The sequence below is a fragment of the Coturnix japonica genome, chromosome 8 (genome assembly GCF_054131305.1).
Source record: "Coturnix japonica strain WE chromosome 8, WE-NBRP24, whole genome shotgun sequence".
Classification (NCBI taxonomy): domain Eukaryota; kingdom Metazoa; phylum Chordata; class Aves; order Galliformes; family Phasianidae; genus Coturnix; species Coturnix japonica.
In genome coordinates, this window is record NC_140670.1 from 20,185,184 (window position 1) to 20,204,560 (window position 19,377).

Consider the following 19,377-nt stretch of genomic DNA (forward strand, 5'->3'; position numbering starts at 1 on the left):
TCACTCTTCTTTAAAACTCATCTTTTTTCCTTTTAAATACCAAGTTCTCCTGCAGAATTTCAATTCCTGAGCTTTTTCTTCCACTCTTGGCAAGAAAGATGGAGTACCCATTTTATAACCTTGGCTTTATCTAAGTCTGTATCATTAGGAAATTATTACCAGCTGTTTCACTTTAGTTCCTGGTTAGTAGAGAAACATAAAATGCTGCTGCTTCTAGTGTTTCTGCAAGCTGCAATCAGGCAATGCTGTGTGGCCTGAATGACATCCAGGCAAACAGGCATAACACTAGACATAACTGTTCAGTAGTTGTGTGGTTCAAAAGACTCATTGGTATAAATACTATCAATGAGAAAAGTATTGAGACCTGCTGTCTTCTTGGCTTGGGTGACTTTGCTGACCTCCTGTAGGACTCACTGAAACCTATAATTAATTCATTTAATAATCATTCTGTAACTTACAATGTGCTTCTGCCACCTGATGTTTTTTTGTTTTGTTTTGTTTTTTTGTTTTTTTGTTTGTTTTTTTTTGTTTTTGTAAGATCAGAGCCTTGAACAGAAGACAAAGAAAAATGGAACTTCTAATTTTAGTGTCTCTTTTCCACATTCATCTGCTTCTTAAAGCATAAAATAGAGAGAAGAGAAATAGGAATTTATAGCCCTGTACAGGAAACTGTTAATTGGAAAGTAGAAGTACTAAAGACTTCTACTGAAGTCTTCTGAAATGCTTAGCAGCTGGTATTTGACAGTGGGAGAGTGATTATAGTTTCTGGGCAGATTTTTAAAAAATCTGCATTAGTGTTATTAAGTTCCAACTTGCAAGAACTGTAAAAAATAAAAAAAAAAAAAAAAAATCTCCCAATTTGCAGGAAGGGAGCAGTACAAAAGCAGCCAAAATGAAGATTCTTCAAATCACAAGAGATCTCTAAAGACAATTTCCTTAGATGTTCTCTTCTTAAAAGGGGTGCATTTATATAACTGGAATATTTGAATAAACTAGAAATGGGAAGTTCAAAACCGGAAATATTGAGACTGTGTGGAGTTTTTCTGTTGTTTAGTTCAGAGCTTAGAAAGTCAGTGTCGGAAACATTGTGACACAATAGCTTAAATTTCCACTTCTTTTTTTATGCTCCTTGAATTTGAGAGGTCCACAAGACTTGAAGGATATTATTAAAAACTGATTAAAATTATCAGTAAACTTTAAGAACAAAGAATTCTGGATCAAAAGGTATTCCTTTAATCTATATTTTAATATAATTATGAATAATTTGACATATAGAATTTGATTGGGTTGTTGTATGCCAGAGAATTAAAAACTAGAAAGCAGAGAAGCACTTCCCATCATTTGCAGCCACTGAATAAAACAAACAAATTTATGCTCAAATCACTTTTGGCAGCAGCATTTGGATTATTAATAGAAATATGATTCTGTCACAGAAAAAGGTAGGGAGCCAGCCCTAAACTGAATACATTTGCACTGACTCAGGATTTTTACTACAGGATTGCACTGATAGGTTATGGCATTGGACAGTTTTATTCGCCTATTTACTAACGTTACCTTAGTGTAATGAATTAATGAATTGATTGCTAAATTAACTTGTGTTCTCTAACCAGATAAAGTTGCACAACTTTTGGTGTCATGGTTTACTGACTGTAGATATGTCTGAGAAAATCTACATACCTTTTGTTTTTTCCATTTTTTGAAGAATATGGATATTTTTACTTTACAGATGCCTTCTGCTTTGTTGAAGAAATATGAATAGATATTGTTCTTGTACATTATTACCTAAAAAGATGACTGACAGGCAGCGGAAGTGACAGGCTGTAAAATGTCTCCCTTTTAGCCCTAATCTTAAGATTGCTTTAAGGTCACTCTAAGTTTCTATTTAGTTATCTGTTTTTACATTCAGCTCCTGTCTATGCTCTGCTTCTATCATTTTAGGCACTGTTCCCTATTTGGGTAGAAGCAGCTAAAAGCTGACCCAATACCCCCCTCTTACTTAGGATGGAGGATGCTCAGAGTGACCCAGAAAGCTGTTGCTGCCCTCCCTGCACTCATAGGTAGCTCCACTGTTGCTGTCTGCAAGAATGGCTGAGGGGCAAAGACTGTGCTCATTTGCTCTCTGTTATACCCTTTGCCCTCTGTTTTAATGCTTTCCATCCATCTCCCTGGAGGAGAAACTATTTTCAGTTTCCATCTACCCTGAGAAACTTTAATTTCGAACAGCTTTGTTTTAAGTGTTTTGAGTCCATAAGGGACTTGCTATGGGGAGAGATGCCAAGATTGCTCATCTTAGTGCAGAAGAGTTCAAGGTCTGAATGAGCCTGGCTCCTACCAGCTTCTAGGCTCCTCACTGACTCTGTGAGCCCAGCGCCTGCAAGAGTACCTGAAATGAAGTCATTTCTGAAAGTATACTTTTCATATCCAAGCTGGCTCACTGCATCTGGGGAACCTCTACAGCTAGGGAGGGAATGGCAATGAGGAAGGCCTCGAGGACTGCAAATTAATCAGCCAGGAGTAATGTCTTTTCATAGACAAGGAACTAAGTGTGGAGAAAATGAAAGGAAGAGGCTGGCTTGAAGCTGACAAGAAGGAAAGCACTGGGGGGGGGGGGGGGGGGGGGTAGAAAGTACCCAAAAGAAGGCTGTGATAATGGGAGGATACAGGAACTCACCCTAACAAAGTGTGTTGGGGAAAGGAGAGGGAAAATATGTCAGATGTAGGTAAATGTGAATAGGAGAAATTAATGTTAGTGGAGTAGAAATAATGCACAATGATAAGTAATTTAATGCAATTGTATGATGTATATGTGTGTTTTTTGGCTGGAAATACTTATTTTTGTACTGTCACTTTCCTATGGAGAGCAATTGCTGATTTTGGTCGGGGAAACTTGTGTGCTTGCTGAAGGCAGGATAAGATTGTGAAGACCACTTCTACTTGTACAGGAAAAAAAAATGGGCCCCTCAAAATATCAGTACTGAAGTTTTGTGTGATTGTGTGAAAGCTTTTTCTGGTTTTCTGAGATGAGTGGTTTACCAATATATCCCACTGGTAATAGAATTGCAGCATTTAGCTGTCACGAGAGCATTACTTACTGGTAGCTGTAACTTCTGTCATCATGTTTCTCTGGACCTCACTCATAGGAGAATTTCTATTCTTGACTGATGTGTGGGGAAAACATGGTAAAGAGTTTCTTGGCCTATTGCAGCTGATTTAATAATAAATTAGCCAGTTTCTTGTTTATGTAGGACTCTATAAGGTGTTGTTTTCCTCAGGATATTTGTGGTCCAAACTTTATTTCTGAAACAGAGTATGTAGGGCTGTGTGTCAGATCCGACTGAACAGAGCCTGATGCAGCTTAGAGCTTTCCTGACAGCTAACAAAACCAGACCTCAGCTTTCATCTGCCCCTACCTCATGCTGCTAAAATGCCACTCCCAGTACTGGGAAACACCCTCTTAGCTGAATTTGGGAAGTAGTTCAGGTCCTCAGGGACCTTACAGGGTTTGTGTACCAGCAGAGGACCTGCATGCATGCGCTTTTCTGTCTGCTGTTTCTGTACTGTGGGGATGGGAGAGCATCCGAGTGAGACAATTCTTGCCTTTTCTCAGTAACATCTGACACAAATGAATGTGAAAGTACAGCCTCAGTGAGCCAAATGTGGAAAGCCCTGGCAGTTTTTTGCTCTGGCAGTTTTTTGCACTGGCAGAGAGGCAGAAATCTACCGCAGGAAAATGCAAGTTCCCTTCTTTAGGTATTACTCAAGAAAACCACTAGCGATGGAAATAGGACTGGTTTTCTCCAAGGTGCTTGTGTTCCATGTGATCTGATACGTATTTTGAAACAGCAAAATAGAGGAGAAATACATAAAAGTTGTTTAGAAAAATGGTCAAATACTGATTTTATGTTTGAGACTTAGCAGATTTCTATAAGCAATCTGTGTAATACAATTGACCTATTTGTGTTCTGAAGTTCAACTCAGAATTCACTGTTTTTTATATCCTTTTTGGTCTGTCAATGGAAATTAAAACCTGAATTAAAAGACAACTTCAAACAAGCAATCTACTCTTAGAACAGAAAAGCAGAGTACAGTGTAGCAAATTCAGACATTAAAAAAGCAAGAGAGAATATAATATGCTCTGTGCAATGCAGCTGTGGCTAAATGCTGATTTGCACACTGGGACGAGATTAGCATCATTCAGATGTGACCTGCATACTGAATAGCCATCACATGCAGAGTACTATAGATAAAAAAAGAAAATGAAACTGCACAGTACATTTCAGAGCTAATATACCACCCTTCTGTGTTTTTAGATTCTACAGATGAGCAAAGGAAGAGTTATTACTTCTAAACTTTTATAAAATGCATGCAATTCTGTTCCATATAGAAGATCTGCCTGGTACCCAGTATGTTTATAAAACAGAATGTAATATTGCTATGAAGCAATTCTGTTTTAACCACTCAGAGAAAGACTCCAAAACATTCCCTCCCTGCAACCTTGATCATATGGGTATTGGTTATTTCTGTTCTGAAACCAGGAATAATGGATTTAAGATGTTGTGACCAACTTACTAAATACTGTGTGGCTATGGTACCTGCATGTTTTCGGTTTGAATGTCTTAAACTTCAAAAAGACATTAGTATTAATGAACTCTTTTGATTCACTGTTGAATAAACTGCTATTTTGCATTTGGCATGAAGTACATGTTGTGTGAGATATCCCCCTCAGACATTTTGTGTTAGTTGTATGGTAAGCATCAGAGGATGGCGAAACACAAACAGGCTGCCCAGTGTGGCCTGTGGATGCTCCCTCCTCAGAAGCATTCAAGGCCAGGCTGGATAGGGCTTAGAGCAACCTGGTCTAGAGGGAGGTGTCCATGCCTACAGCAGGGAGGGTGCTTGGAATGAGATGATCTTTAAAGTCCTTTCCAACCCAAGCTGTTCTGATTCTATGATGATTATCTCCTGCAGCATTTCTTAAACTTCTGGTAGTATCTTTTCTTTGGATAAAAATTGAAATGATAGTTGTTTGTGCTGAAGCCACACAGGAAACAAGCATGTCTGGTGTGCTGGTGGTTCCAACAAGGCCTACCAAGGGGTCTTCACTGGAGGGGAATTGCAGCTTTGATTTGAGCATCCCTCACGGGTGCAAAAAGTTTTCTCTGCATGGGCTTCAGGTATTGATATCATGGCAGGGAAAAACAGGTGGTCTGGGGGAGGCTGAGGGAACAAGGGCTTGTACAAGGCTTGTGAAGAGCTTCTGGTGTCAGACTGTCTCCAGCCTGTGCCGGCTCTCTGATTTGCTTTCTGTAGCAATACATAAGGCAGAAGGTCTTTTTCAGACTGTGCATAGGTAAAGTAGAAAATTGTCCTTCTCTAAATGTAGAGGGCGAAGTTCACTCAACTCACATGGGAAGCACCACTGAGTTTCTTTATTCATCTGCTAATCTAGACAGAGTTTTCAGTAATGCTTATACTAAAATCAGGCCTCATCTTAACATCCATCTAATGTTATGTAGATGCACAGCAGTGTTGTATGTACATCATAAGAGATCCATCTGTCTTCATAGAGTTTCTATGTACACGTACAGAGGCAAGCTTGTATTTGCTTATTAAAAGTAATGAATTTATGTAGGTAAACCTGTAACTCCTAACTAGAAGATGGTATCAGGCTTGTTGAAGTACTTTCTACTTTTCTGTGTACTTTTCTGTCTAGTCTCCACTGATGACCAGCTATTTTCCAGTGACTTTAGCTCAGTGTTCAAAGGTAGTACTGGACATCTATTAAGATGTTGTGGAGTGTAGTGAAGTAAATCATATGGCACTTGAAACTGAATGGTAAAGTGAGATGCAAAACCTAAGGCACCCGCCAAAGGTTAAAACAAATAAAATAAAATATTGAGGACTTCAGTATTTTGGATTTCTAGCCTCTGCTGACAAACCAGTAGATAAAGAAATCACATTTTAAGTGGATAGAATAGAAATGCAGCTTTTTAGTATATGTGGTTATAGTATGTACCATATCAAACTTGTTATGCTATTATATGTTGTGTCACAGAATACCAGGATTGTGTGTACTTGTATTATTATACAGGCACTGTTTAAGCCAGGTGAGAAAGAAACTGAACTGTGATCATTAATGTGAGAAGGCGTAGGCAACCTCCTCTGTCTGGAGGCTGCAGAGCCCCTACTTACCTACATCTTTCATTTATCTGAAAATGTAAGGAACATCATTCTAGTGTTAACAAAGCAGAGTATGCATTCTTGTGAAGCAGGTACTCCAGACACTCATTTATATGTTAGTGGGGCCTAGTGCCCATGCCCGGGAGGGAGTGGGCTCAAGTATCTTGCTAACTGCTGCAATTGGTGTTCTGCCTGTAGGGGTGGCACGGTCAGCATTATCTAAATCGGGGGCTGGATATTAGATTGTTGTTTTCAGTCAAAAGGAATGTTCCTTTTCTTAGGAAAAGCTCCTCCACCGGATCTCTCAAATCCTTAACATTAATAGTTTTTTCCATCACAGGAGAAGTTATCAAGGGTGATTTGCTAAGGGGGTACATTCTAAATTAGACACTGTGTAATAGAGGAAGAACTTCTCATTCCTGGAGTGTTTTAATTTTCTTGTAAAATAGGAGCTTGAAATAAGTGGGCCATTTGTTTAATTATTTATAAGTTAGTTTACATAGTAGCTTGTGCATAGGTGAACTGCATCTTGCAATTACTCAGATAATGCTATAATTGATACCAAAACAGGTTGATTTTATTTTTTTTTTAGTATTGCTGTATTTAATTATTTCAAACTTATTACAGATTCATCATGTTGACAAAGCTTCTGAATAATTCAATGAAAAAAGATATGAAATCTGTAGGAGTGTTACTACAGGTGTGTGCCCTACTTCATTTTTTGCACAATGCCTTCAGAAATCAATGTTCTCATTGTATCATGCACATTGATATGGTTTCTGTGATGCAAAATAGCCCTTAAAGATGTGTTTGAGAATGCAGTTAGAAAAGCATACTAGAAAATGCTTTCATTTTAATCATATTGCTTTTTAAAAAAAATTTTTTCACACATCATCACCACAGACCTGCCATGGTTCCTCTTGCTTTTTTCACTTGTACTTTATTAGTTTACCACTAATGTCTGAAAATATTTCTCACATCCTTTTTCACTCTGCTGCACATTGCTACTTGAAGCAGGCACGAAGAGCCAATCCATTCAGCTTCAACCTCTTTCTTTCTCCAGCAGTAGAATTTCTGTGACTGTGGCATCTTTTGTAGTTTGATTTATAAAACATGAAAGGGACAGAATCCAGCCTATATTGGGCAGCTTTGTCAGCCTAGCATAAACTGTTAGAAAACTCTATTTTATTCTGTGGCCATGAAGTATTAAAGTAAACCTGCATGCTGCTAAGTAATTGTGGTCTAATTAATCACTTTACAGGAAGGGATCCTCTGTTAACACAAACACTTTCAGGTGCTTCCAGCAAACAGCTTTGTTAAGAACTAAAGTGCCAAGTAAAGATTATATCTCTTATTGTAACAATTATTTTTTTCATTAAAATAGGTCTTAAGATTATTTTACTTCAGAAGCTACTCAAATGCAGTTAGTGCAGAGGAATTGCCCAAGGTCAAGAGTTATTCTATTCCTCTATCTACATATTAGTTGAAATCAATAGAACCACAGTCATGCAAAAAAACCAAAACCAACAACAACAAAAAGCAAACAAAAAACCCCACAATAACAGAACTCGACAAAAGAGGCTGTCAGAATTTTTCAGAGATTCCCAGAATTTTCTACACTTCTCATGGAAAATTTGTGGGATTGTGTACTAGTAATCATACAAGTTTTAGGGAAATTCTGAAGATAAGCAATGGCTTTAAAATATATTTTTCTTAAAAACACTAAGAAACAACCAAACAACAAAATCCACCAATCCTGGAAGTCCTATTTCATACATGATATTCCTGGCTACAGTAGAACATGGGTGTGAATACAGAGAGGATACATGTGCTCTGGAGGGAAGGAAACGGTGGCTGGAATTTACAGTGCTCCAATCAGGGAAATAAATCAACATATCAAAATGGGAAGTTAGACCAATTCATGAAGAAGTGCATATGTAGAATGAAAATGTCAGAGTAATGCTTGGCACTGCAAGGAATACAAGCCTTACTTGAAACACGTTTGACTGGTACCTCTTATAAAATATATGCTTACCAAGAAATGAGATCCATCCATACCCAGTTTTTCTACAAGCACAGCAGATTCAGGCATTCCAAACTGAGGTAAGAAAAAGTAGAGTTGATTGTTAAACCTGACATTTATGAAGATGTTGATTAATATTTCCACACTCAAATACTTGCAGCTGCAGAAATATTTGGTATGGATAATTAAGAATACTGGGAAGTATAATAGCAATGCTTAGGAATAGGTAGTGACTTCCATATTAGAAAAGATAAGGCATAGTATTATCTCTTTCTTTGGAAGAAAGGGGTAAGGTCTGATGAAATAATGAATGCAGTAGAGGAGATGAAATTAAGGAGCAGAAAATGTAACAAATAGAATGAAGAGCCCAACAAAAATACAAGATGGAAATTTAATTGCAGTAGGATAGGAAAAGGACAAAATTACACACAGGTGAAAAAGATTGGTTATGACAAGAGGATTCTATGATTCTATGACATATCCTATAAGTAACTGTAATCTGAGGAAATGGTTATACTCTGACTGCTGGAAACAGGCTGTTAGAGAGAGTGACCTCTCCTGTTATATGCCTGCAACCAACAACTGTACATGTACCAGGAGAAGAAGACTGGGCAAGATGAGCGCTGCCTGGAAAAAAAATTGGTTCAGAAACAGAATCTTTCTTCTGTAACATGGTCTCTTTTTAATTTTTTTTAAGCTTAGAGACAGTATTCAGGTTTTTGGAGAATTGGGCCTGTAATGGTTTAAACTATCATTTGTTGTAATTGGGTAAACAGTATTTAAGCTGGAAATCTGTTCATCATGGAGTATAAATAATGGGTAAAAATTGTCATAATTGTCACATATGTATCAGTTCTTGGTGTCTGTTTCCTATACTATAACTGCAAATTTTGTGACAGTAATGACTAACTCAGACACTAACAGAGAACAGTAGTGAAAATAGGTTATACTCATATAAATATTCATGTATATTTTCTAAAGTAATTCCTCCTGTACTGAGGAGAAGGACTAGGCCACATAGCAAATGGACACAAAATAGATACAGTCTATGCGTAACATTGAATATCTGTAGTTGCCGTTATAGCATAGATGCAAGACAAAGGGAAAAAGTATGTGCATTTGTCTAGCAAGTTTTCACTATCATTTTCATTCATTTAATCTATAACCTCAGCATCAGACATAGGATGTGACAGTAATGAAACTGATGTTCAGTGCATTATGTTCTGTCCAGTGCTCACTGCTCATTTTATATACATATACAGATGAGTATTCAAAACTTTCTCTGAACCTGGAGTAGTTTTGTTTTGAGCTGTTATACAGAAATCACTTAATTGTCCAAATGCTTCAGAAATATTAACCCGCTGTGTTTTCTTTGATCACCTCCTGAGATGAATTTTTTTTTTTTTACCATGCCCATCACCATATACTTTGCATTTTCACCAGTGATGAGCAAGAGCCTGAGTGACATGTTCGAAAAAAATCTACACAAAAAAGGTGATCCACTGTTGCTATCACCACTGATGAAATGCACAGCCCACAGCCTCGCTGTGCTCATATTCACTGTTTGGTCTCCATAAACTTTTAGTAATGGTCAATGGGTGATATATATATGTATTTTTTTTTTGCCTGGAGGAATTCAATGGCACACCTTTATTTCATGTGTGCTACCATGTCTGATGCCATTTTGACAGACTGCCTCTCTGCTGCCTTCTGTCACACAGCAATAAAATGTAATGGAATGTTGGTAGGAAAGGTCAAAATGTACTGTTATACCACCAACATCTGCGAGCATCTGTTATGAGCTAACTTAATGAAATAAGAAGCATTACTTTTGGAACAGCCCTCACAGAATTCAGTGGTTTAGGACATCTAATTAAAGCTAGTCAAGATCTAAGGTATATGTGTATGTATTTAATTTTTAGCTTCTGTGCAGAGCTCCCACTGTTGATGCAGTTCAGGTCTCACTACTGCTGCAAATTGGAGTCTGGAGTTTCAACTCAAACACTCAGGATATGTGTTTTGTTCTCCTACCATCCCTGCACCCTGCTGTGTGACTTGCATGGATTCAGGTAAAAATACTGTGTAGAGCACTGACAGAATCTTACGTTTCAAGGCAAAATTAACTTGTCACCATTAATTTGTTCCCTCTTTTTCAGCAAGCCCTTGCCCTGCTTTCTTTACAGTATCAGTAACGGCCCAGGGTAGTGCACAAAACATACAGGTTTCTCTGCACTGATAGAGGCAGATTTTTTCCTGAATGGATAAGATAGTGCACGCAGAAGTGGTTGCAGGTTATCATGAATATGTAAAATGGAGCAAGCTCAGATTGTAGAGGTAGTCCCATTTATGGCATTCTTCAATTCCAAGTGCTTGGTCCTACAACCTGAGCAGCATGATTTTAGGGCTTATGTATGTGTATAGCTGATCTCTGGGGAAGTCTCTAGCAGCCCTGTGGCAGTGGCTGTGGGGGCAGTGGCACTGCATCTCCTGGGGATGGGTGCTGGAGGCACTGTATGAGCTCCCAGCACTGGTCCTTGGTATGCAGAGCAGCCAAGCACCCACTGTTGGCTATGCTGCAGGATGACAGGATCACTTGTCTGCATTAATTTGTGGTGTGAATTAATAGATTTTCATAAAGGTAGAAGAGGAGGGTTTTAAGTCTTCCACCTAACAAATCAGCAACTACGCTGTGCATGCTGGCATTTCCTTGTGAGGCTATGATCTGTTAAACAATTGTTATTAATTTTCTGTCTTGGTAATTAGAATTACTGTATCATCTTTTAATTAGTCTGATTTCCTTTAAGCTGCAAAGCCTTGAGCTAATTCTCCAACTAACCGTTCACAGTAATAAGTTCAAGAGTTGTCACGTTATTGTATGTTATGAATCAATTCCATGTAACAAGTCTGCTTTCTCAGTGTGGGGACTGTGACCCACTTGTGGTCCATCTGCATCAGGCAACTTTTTTATTTTTAAAAGTTGTACATGCATAAGAATATGCATTTATGCACAAGGAAAATGTGTAAAGATAAATACATGAACATTTTAAACTTCGTCCTATTTTCTTTTGTGGTTAGAAGTGGAACCAATTTTTTGAACCCTCAATAGATGTTGCGTGCTCCTTCAGATGAGAAGGATGAGAGCCTAGTAAGCATTCTGAGTGAAGCAAGCATTGCAAAGATTGGTACTTCTGCAGTTAGGAGTAGGATGAACTCCAGCTACATAGAGAAATTTCCTTAAAAATAAATAAATAAAAATAAAAGGAGATGGAATTTATCAAGATGTTGTCAATGGGCAGATTGTACAATTATATGTAGAAATCTCAAAGCTGAGTCATAGTATTAAATAGAGACAATCTTGAAATATTTACTGCAACTCAGGTTGTTTTGTGTACATTGGAATAGACATTGTATAGGTAGAAAAGCTACAAGTAGACAAAGGAAAGACTGAAGAAAAAGGCCAAACTACCTTAAGGAAACATCTAACAGCTACAGTAGCTATATATGCACTGAGAAGAAAAGACGAGTCGAATTCTTACTCACAAGCTGCAGTTTTTAAAGTAAAATTGAAATCTAAGACCCATGCTCATCTTCACTTAACTGGCTTTTTATTCTCTATATATAAACACGGGTATGAAATACCTCTTGTACCCTAAGAGATATTGCTGTGAGCAAGCATATTAGTATGGCTGGCCACACAGGAGATCATATTTAAAAGCTTCTGCCACAGATTAGGTTTCTATTAAAAAAAATAGGAGAGCACCAAGAAAATCGTGGTAAGTTCTCATGGATTGCAATTGCTGACTAGTTTATGTTTAGGATAAGATTCTGTATACAGTATCTGGTAAGACTTTCTGCTAGCTGAATATAGACTGAACTGTAAGTGTTACATTGACATTCTGTACCTGTCTTAGGAGGTCTGCAACTTGAAAAGCTGTCCAGCCCTCACATTCCTCTTGAGATGGCAGTTTTGTGGCCATGTTGCTATCCAGAGAGGGAGGCTTGATCTGTGCGAATAACACTGAGCTGCTTCACTGGTCTTTGAGCTGCTGTAGAAATCCTAAGAGGAAGTCCTTTCTGCAACTTTTTTTCCTGTTTGCTCACTTAAAGTGAACGCCTTTAAAGAGCATTTTAGGAAGTATCAACTTCCTAAAAAATGAATAACTTCTCAGTATGAGAAAGCTATGTTGCATATTATCAGCATATGCAAATATCAGTTATTTCTGAAATTGGGTAAGCAAATTCTGCTGAGTTTAAACATGTAAAATATTTGAGTCGTCAGCACGTTTATGGATTTAAATATTGAAACGGTTTTTCATGTCTGTTGCAGAAAGTATTATTAATGATAGCTATGCCTCACCTACCTTGGATTTCTTAGTACAATAGCTCAAATGTGCTTTCAGACTGCATTTGGCTTGTGTATTTTGGCACACTGTTCTGTGTTGTTTACATGGGAAAAACAGAGCTTAGTTACTCAAAGTTTGCATCTATATTGCCACGTTATATAACTCAATTATTTGTCTCAAGCCTGGGCACTATAAATTTGTATCAATATGCAATGAATGGTCTGAAACTAGCCCAGCCCTGCCACCTCCAGGAGCTGAATTCCTGCCCAACTGGCAGCACTTCTCTGCCTCCTTCTCTCTGCACCAGCTGCACTTCCAGTTGTGGAGCAGCAGCACAAGCAGCTCTTAAAGAGGAGGGGCAGAGTTCATAATCTAAAATGGGAGCAAAGTGAAAAATTTTGACAGACATTACTTTATAGATTAGGCAATACAATTGCAAAGGTGCAGCTGCTGAAACAAACTCAGGTTATTTTCCTCAGCAGATATGAGTCACCTGAAGAGGACAAATAAAAGACTGGAGAGCAAGGAATATTATTTTCTGCTTTCCAATTATTATTTGTGTTTTATTTCCCTTTGCAAAATGGATTTTGGGTACATATTCAAAGGTTAAGATGGATTTCAGTGGGTCATTAGTTGCCACTGAATGCTCTTAACTCTTTCCTGCCCTGTGTCTTTATAGAACGTTGAATTTGGTAAAAACCCAGCAGCTGGAATTTCAGAAATGCGGAATTAAGATAGATCACCATTGCATCTTAAACTTTGTCTCCAGAGAATAGAAAGTACAAGTGCCTTACTGTGTACACTGTGTAAGAGAAGTTAAATTGCATTTTATAGTGTTTTGCTTGTGAGTGGTTCCAGGGTGTTGATGTTGCCCTGGCTGATGGGAGGTAGCAATGCTTTCTTCCATGGTGTGCAGGGCCATCCCCTTCAGAGATTTTGCCTGCTGAATTTCAGTGCAGAAGTGGCTGTATCAGTAGCAGGGCCTTCATGTCCAGAGGAGGTAGGGAGCAGCTGCGTGGGAGACTTGTGAATTAAAGGTTTAATGGTTGTTTGGGGGAAACAAGATAAGATGGTATCAGGTGCAAAACATGAGTAAAGTGAAGTGCAGCCATGTTATGTCCACAGAACAGTTTGGTTTCTGAGTATGTAGTTCTAGTTCAGAATATCTTAGAGGCAGGCTAAATATGGATTTTAAGAGTAAAGAGGATGCTGCAATTCAGTGCATGCTGCTAGCAGTACCTGCTCTCATCTGTACTATGGCTCAGTATTCCAGTAGCATTTTCAGAAATCTTGGCACATGGGTAGATGTTAATTATCTCCTGTGATCAACCACTGCTTTGCGCATATGCTATATCCCAGTCTGCAGTGTGAGCTGAAGCCCTGTCCTGTCAGCTCACACACCCTGCCACATCCAACTCTCTTCCCAACCCTACTTCTTTCTTATTGCTCTGAACCCTGAAATTGTGATATTTGGCTAATTCTCCTGCCATTGCTTTTATTGATACTGCCAGGACTATATATTCTGGGCTTTCAGGTTAGTACTCTCCTGAGGCTAGTAATTCTGCAGTTCTCCTCTCTCTGGGTGAGAGGGACATCTATTTGGGAGAGTTGTGCACAGCTTTGGGGTCCCACAGGAGCTGTAGCAGAGATGGCTGAAACGCTAAGACTACAGCTTGCCAGAAATATTTTGCCATTTGTGTTTCAATCCAATTAAAAACAATGTCAGCAATAAAAACTTAAAAGAAGCAGGGATATGGAGATGCTCATCTGAGAATCTGTAGCTATTCTCTGATGATGACACTTAGCATTAGTTTGATCAGTGCTGTAGTTTTCTTTCCTCAAGTGCATACAATGGAAATGGAGAATGTTATCATTAGCTTCCACTTGCTTTCCACTACCTCCATGGGGATTACTTCAAGAATATGGAGAACTCTGTATCTTTTTACTAATTCTCTTTAGTGCTCTCACATTACCTTATGCAGCATACCAAATTTCACAGCCATCTAAGTAAATATGTGCACATGAACACATACTGTCTGTGAAGGCTGTGATGGGGATACCTTGGCTTTCAGATTTCACCAGCTAAAGGATAGCCATGCAGTTTCTTTTGAAGTGGCCAGGACCCTGTCTGTATGTAGCTTTCATGCAAACTGTAGAAACCTGACTGAAAAGCAAGACCAACTCTGGGCAGATCAAGTTCACTCAGTGCTGAGTACTCAATCTGGCATGGACACTAGCTGACATAAAAAAAGGTTTTGGTTATGTGTGCAGAGTGTAGTTTGCTATTTTAAGCTTGTGTCTAATTGGAGACATTAACATTTTATGTCAATACTTTGATTTTTCTACATTAAGAAATTTTTATCTTTTTCTGAAGCCCTCAGTGGAAATGACATCTAATACAGATCTCTGTCTTGCTATCTCTTGGGAAGCATAACATTCTAGGGGAATCTTAGTTAATTAACACATTTTAAACACCTCATAATTTGACCATTCAACGTAAAGTCATTCTCGTACATAACTCCTACAAAAAGCAGAGTTAATGCAGTGTTACAGTATACATTTTTTTGTAAGCTGAAGACTTTCTTTTTCCTTTAGTCTGGAATGTGTTAGCCACAAAAGAGGAATGTTTTTATAGTTCTGCAGCTCCTTGGAGTTTCATAAAATGAGTTCTCAACTTGCAGTTTTATAGAAATTGCTAATAAGCAGTATAGAAACTGTTTCTTAGATCATACCACTGGTGTTTCTTGCTAAATACAGCTATGCTTTTTCAAGAACATAAGCACTAAATGTGTTAAGCTTAGTTCAGAACTTTCAAAGTGAAGATCTGCTTTGGAAAAAGCTTGTAGCAGTTGCATGCAACTTATTTTACTGGAAAGCTGCTCTCAGGAAAATATACTTGAGAAAAATCTTAGCTCAGTGGTATAGTAATTTGTATAAAATAGAAACCACTATCACTGATATATTTATACAAGAATAATGAGAGGAATATGACTTACCATACAATCTGCATTCTTCTTCTGTCAGGAATACATGTTGGAGTTGATTCCAAATAAGTTGAAGAAGCAGTTTCTCATGCCTGCTCTTCTCCCTTAAATGCTCCCATATGTTTTTTGTTTTTATTAATGTGATGGACAGGCTTGACATTTGTGGTGGGTGGGAGGAACATATTCTTAAAGTGAAAAGCTAGAATATTATCATAGACTGAGCAAGTTCACAGCTGGCAGATAAAGGTCTATTTACAGCTATCTGCCTAGAAGTGTGATAAAATGTTGCTGATCAGTTTTGTCTGATAAAATAACAGAATTGACAGAAATCATAGGGTCTGGAAAAAACCTCAGGAGATCCAGTTAGGGCTTCAGTTGAGAGGCAGGATCAAATATAATTAGGACTAGTATAATTAGGATTCAGTCCTAGAAATCATTTGGGTGATCTCCTTTTTCTGTTTGTGAGGTTGTAGGGTAAGAGCAGCTCCATCACATTTTTAGGTGGCAGAGAAGGAGGACATACTCATATTCTATGCTAGACAAGAGGCTGCAAGACAAGCGCCCATCAATAGTAATAATATTTTCTGTCCAAGTATCAGATGGGACTGGACTTGGTTCTCCTCTCTTTCCTGAGGAAACAAACACAGTTTCTTCAACGTTCCTTCCTAAGCAGTACTTTAATTTATAAACTTGCTTAGCCTTTTCATTCTCAGCATTCTTTTCAGTTTGGCTCCATCTCAATTGAAAGTTAGGGTGGATTTACTGCTCCCAGGATACTGTTCTTAATCATGCTGCAACTGCTTCTGTCTCAGTGTACTTTAGAAGTGTCCTCATTACTAAAACATCCATGTAATTGACAAAAGACTGAATACAGCTAAAGACGGAACAAATTCCTATGGGATCCTGCTTGAAAGGGGTTCCCAGATGCAGTGGTGCAGCCTATCTTGGAGCTTGATGACAACCAAGAAAAGCAAACCCCGCAGACTTTTCTAAGAATGGTTAATACCACTGCAGTATCAAGGAGGCTGTTTTTGTACAATGATTTGAAACCTGCCACTTTTAAAATACTTCTGTTATTCTTAAAAAAAAAATCTTAAATTTTTTAATTTTTTTTTTTAAATTTCACTTGATTTTTAACCTGTTCCTGGTATGAATTCCCTGCTATTTCATCTGAATAATAATTATTAACAAATGCTTATTTTTCTTTTGGTTCCTTTGTAGCTCAGGGTGGATGTATGACATGAAGGTCATTGTCTAATGGACAGCTGTGCTTTGTGTTATTGTGTATACTTCTAAAACTATGATTGTTGGTTTGACCTTCTCTTTGAATTTAGCATCAGATTTAACTGTTATTCTAAACAGACTGCACCTATTCCCATGTCTGTGTATTTGTAACCAGAATATTACAGCTAGGTTTCTTCATCTTTTTGGAAATTCATGTTTTTAACTAGTACAATAAAATATAGCAGTAGTAAAAACCCAGCCTGCTACAAAAGTGACACTGTTCACTAGAAATTCCCTTTGATTTTTTTTTTTTTTTTCTGAAGGCTGCTATTGATGCCATAGTGATTGGTTGTGAAACTCTTCCCAAGTATGCAGTGTTCTTCTCAGTTCAACTGCAACACTTTTTATAATTGTATTTGTTTGAACACCTTGGCAGCTTCGCTGTCGACTCATCTAGGATCACAGTCTGGCTTGTATTGTTTGCCTTTACATTTTATAAGATTTCATTATAGAACACGTCCTACTTGGAAATTTGTCTGTGTGTTGACTATTCTGATAAAATATAGGAAATTATGTGTGAACATATTTCCATCTAGCAGCATTTATAAGCATTAAAATCTAGTGAGTAACTTTCAAAACAAAAATACAAAATCATGTTAGTGTCTTATTATTTAAATAATATACCCAGGCAGCTTATATTTATAAAGCTGAAGCTGATGCTTATTTTAAACTGTTTTTTAATGCATTTTGTTAGTATACAGAATTCTTGAATACTGTTGATTTATTTGAGGTTTGTACCTTGATATATGTAGATCTTTCACTGCTTGATAGCAGATAAATGGAAAAAGAATGTTAAATTAATACTTGAACTCCCAGTGAGCATACTAATGTATCATTGCATGGTGCTTTACAATGGAAGATCTCAACAAACGGTTGACCCTGTATGCATTGATGACTTGCCACGAAGTTAGTATAAGAGCCAGTGTTTTATTTTATGTTGCATCTGCTTCCCAGATGCAGACACTTGCACAAGCTTCCATTTTACACCTTCTATGCATGGTAGTATTTGGAACAGCTTTTGATATTTTCATACACCCGGGTAACAAATAGCAGTTATGTTGCTTTCCACAGTGAATTAGGATTGAGGTCACTGAGCTGTTAGAAGCACAAACCAGAAAAACTTCACTGACAATAGGCTCTGGAGTTGTAACTGTCAGTTATTTTTAGGACACTATAGTAAGAAGAAATTTAAGTTACCTCAAGGAAAATAGAATTGCTTCTCTTGTGAATGGGATATATCTTCCATTCAGCATACAACTTCAGAGGGGAAGGACTGCAAAATGAGACTGGAGGTGATAGGGAGACTGAGCTTTACAAGACATGAAACTGCATCCCAATGGGAATAGAAGCTTTTTTTTTTTTTTTTTAAGTGGTGAGTGACTCAGTTCTCTATGTTCTAAGCCATATGATGTGAGGAGAAGTGAATATAGGTTTTGCCAACTAGTGCTATTTTTTATATACTAGTGTTATGTTTTTGAAAGTGCCTCAGAAGCAGCACTACCTCAGAAATCTGTGCCTGTTTTCAAAGCTTGATTGGATGCATGATGTGAATAGGATTTTGATAATGTTACCTGCATTCCTGATAAATTGAACTCTATTTTGATTCAAGCAGTTTATGAAAAGTCAGTGGGAGTTGTTTATGCGTAACCTTCATGAGCTCATTCCTTTGTTATTAAAAATAAATGAAATGAGAACTTAAACATTAACTCTCCCCCCCCTTCCCCCAATAAATGTCAGGCTGATTAAAACTTCAACACTGACCTTCAGAGCAGTGAGATTTGACAATAATGTGATTATCTTCTGAGGTCAGAAGAAGTTACAAATCAGATGAAACAAACGCATTTAATCTTCTGCAGTTTTTGCGTTCTGAACAACATCCTACACCTCATTTGCCATGTTGTTTCCAGTGTTATTTCTGTTTGTGATTTTTGTACCTTTCCATTATTGGCAGACTACAGCAAACAATTGAATTCTCTGGCAATTCCTACCTTTTAGTTAGCTGTGCCTTAATTCATTATTAAATCATTTAATGTGCTGAAGGTGTGACTGGCATAAATGTAAGAGCAGATCTTGGGGAATACACCAGCCCTTTATACCTGTACCAGCAACATGAAACAGAGTGGCCCATTGTTTATCAGTGATGGCAGATCATTTAATGTGTTTGTAAAACAGTCACTATTAACTGTAGTTCATCACTCCTCCTATCTTTTGATATGGATAACTGACCTTAGTTTAGTTTGACTTAAAGGCAAAGGAGTAATTTTATCATATAAAGTGAGTACCGAATCCCTTCATGTGCTAGTGCTCCTTATCACAGCAGTGAGATGATGCCATCAGTGTTACATGACTTGTCAGCTTTTGTATTTCTCCTGGCAATTTGCAAAGGGCTTACATCTAGTTTCTAGAGCCATGTTTTTGTTTCTGTTTTTAAAGGAATCTCAGTAACTTTTTAGAGATAACAACCAAATAGTTTTGAGATCTTGTACAAAAAATTTTTGATTAAAACCTTTGTTTTTTTCCTCTTTTTTTTTTTTTTTTTTTTTTTCCACTGAGCAAATCTTAA

At 37.7% G+C, this 19,377-nt stretch overlaps 1 protein-coding gene across 11 annotated transcripts in view; it reads right to left on the reverse strand.

Annotated features, from left to right (window-relative positions):
• BLNK (B cell linker) overlaps window positions 1-16,216 on the reverse strand; it is an 87,965-nt gene extending 71,749 nt beyond the window's left edge. For 2 of the 11 annotated variants that reach the window (XR_014948896.1, XR_014948897.1), the window contains exons 1-2: window positions 12,106-12,260; window positions 8,216-8,278 (exon numbers count right to left, since the gene is read on the reverse strand). Coding sequence is in view for 8 of the 11 variants with exons in the window: in XM_085555198.1 (XP_085411324.1) it covers window positions 8,216-8,278; window positions 12,827-12,918; window positions 15,543-15,690 (303 nt within the window). In the remaining 3 variants the exon portion in view is untranslated. Of the gene's footprint in view, window positions 1-8,215; window positions 8,279-12,105; window positions 12,261-12,826; window positions 12,919-15,542 lie in introns of those variants that run through there. The other 9 variants (XM_015867181.3, XM_015867180.3, XM_085555197.1 and 6 more) reach the window with 7 other exon arrangements.
• Window positions 16,217-19,377: the final 3,161 nt, after the last annotated feature.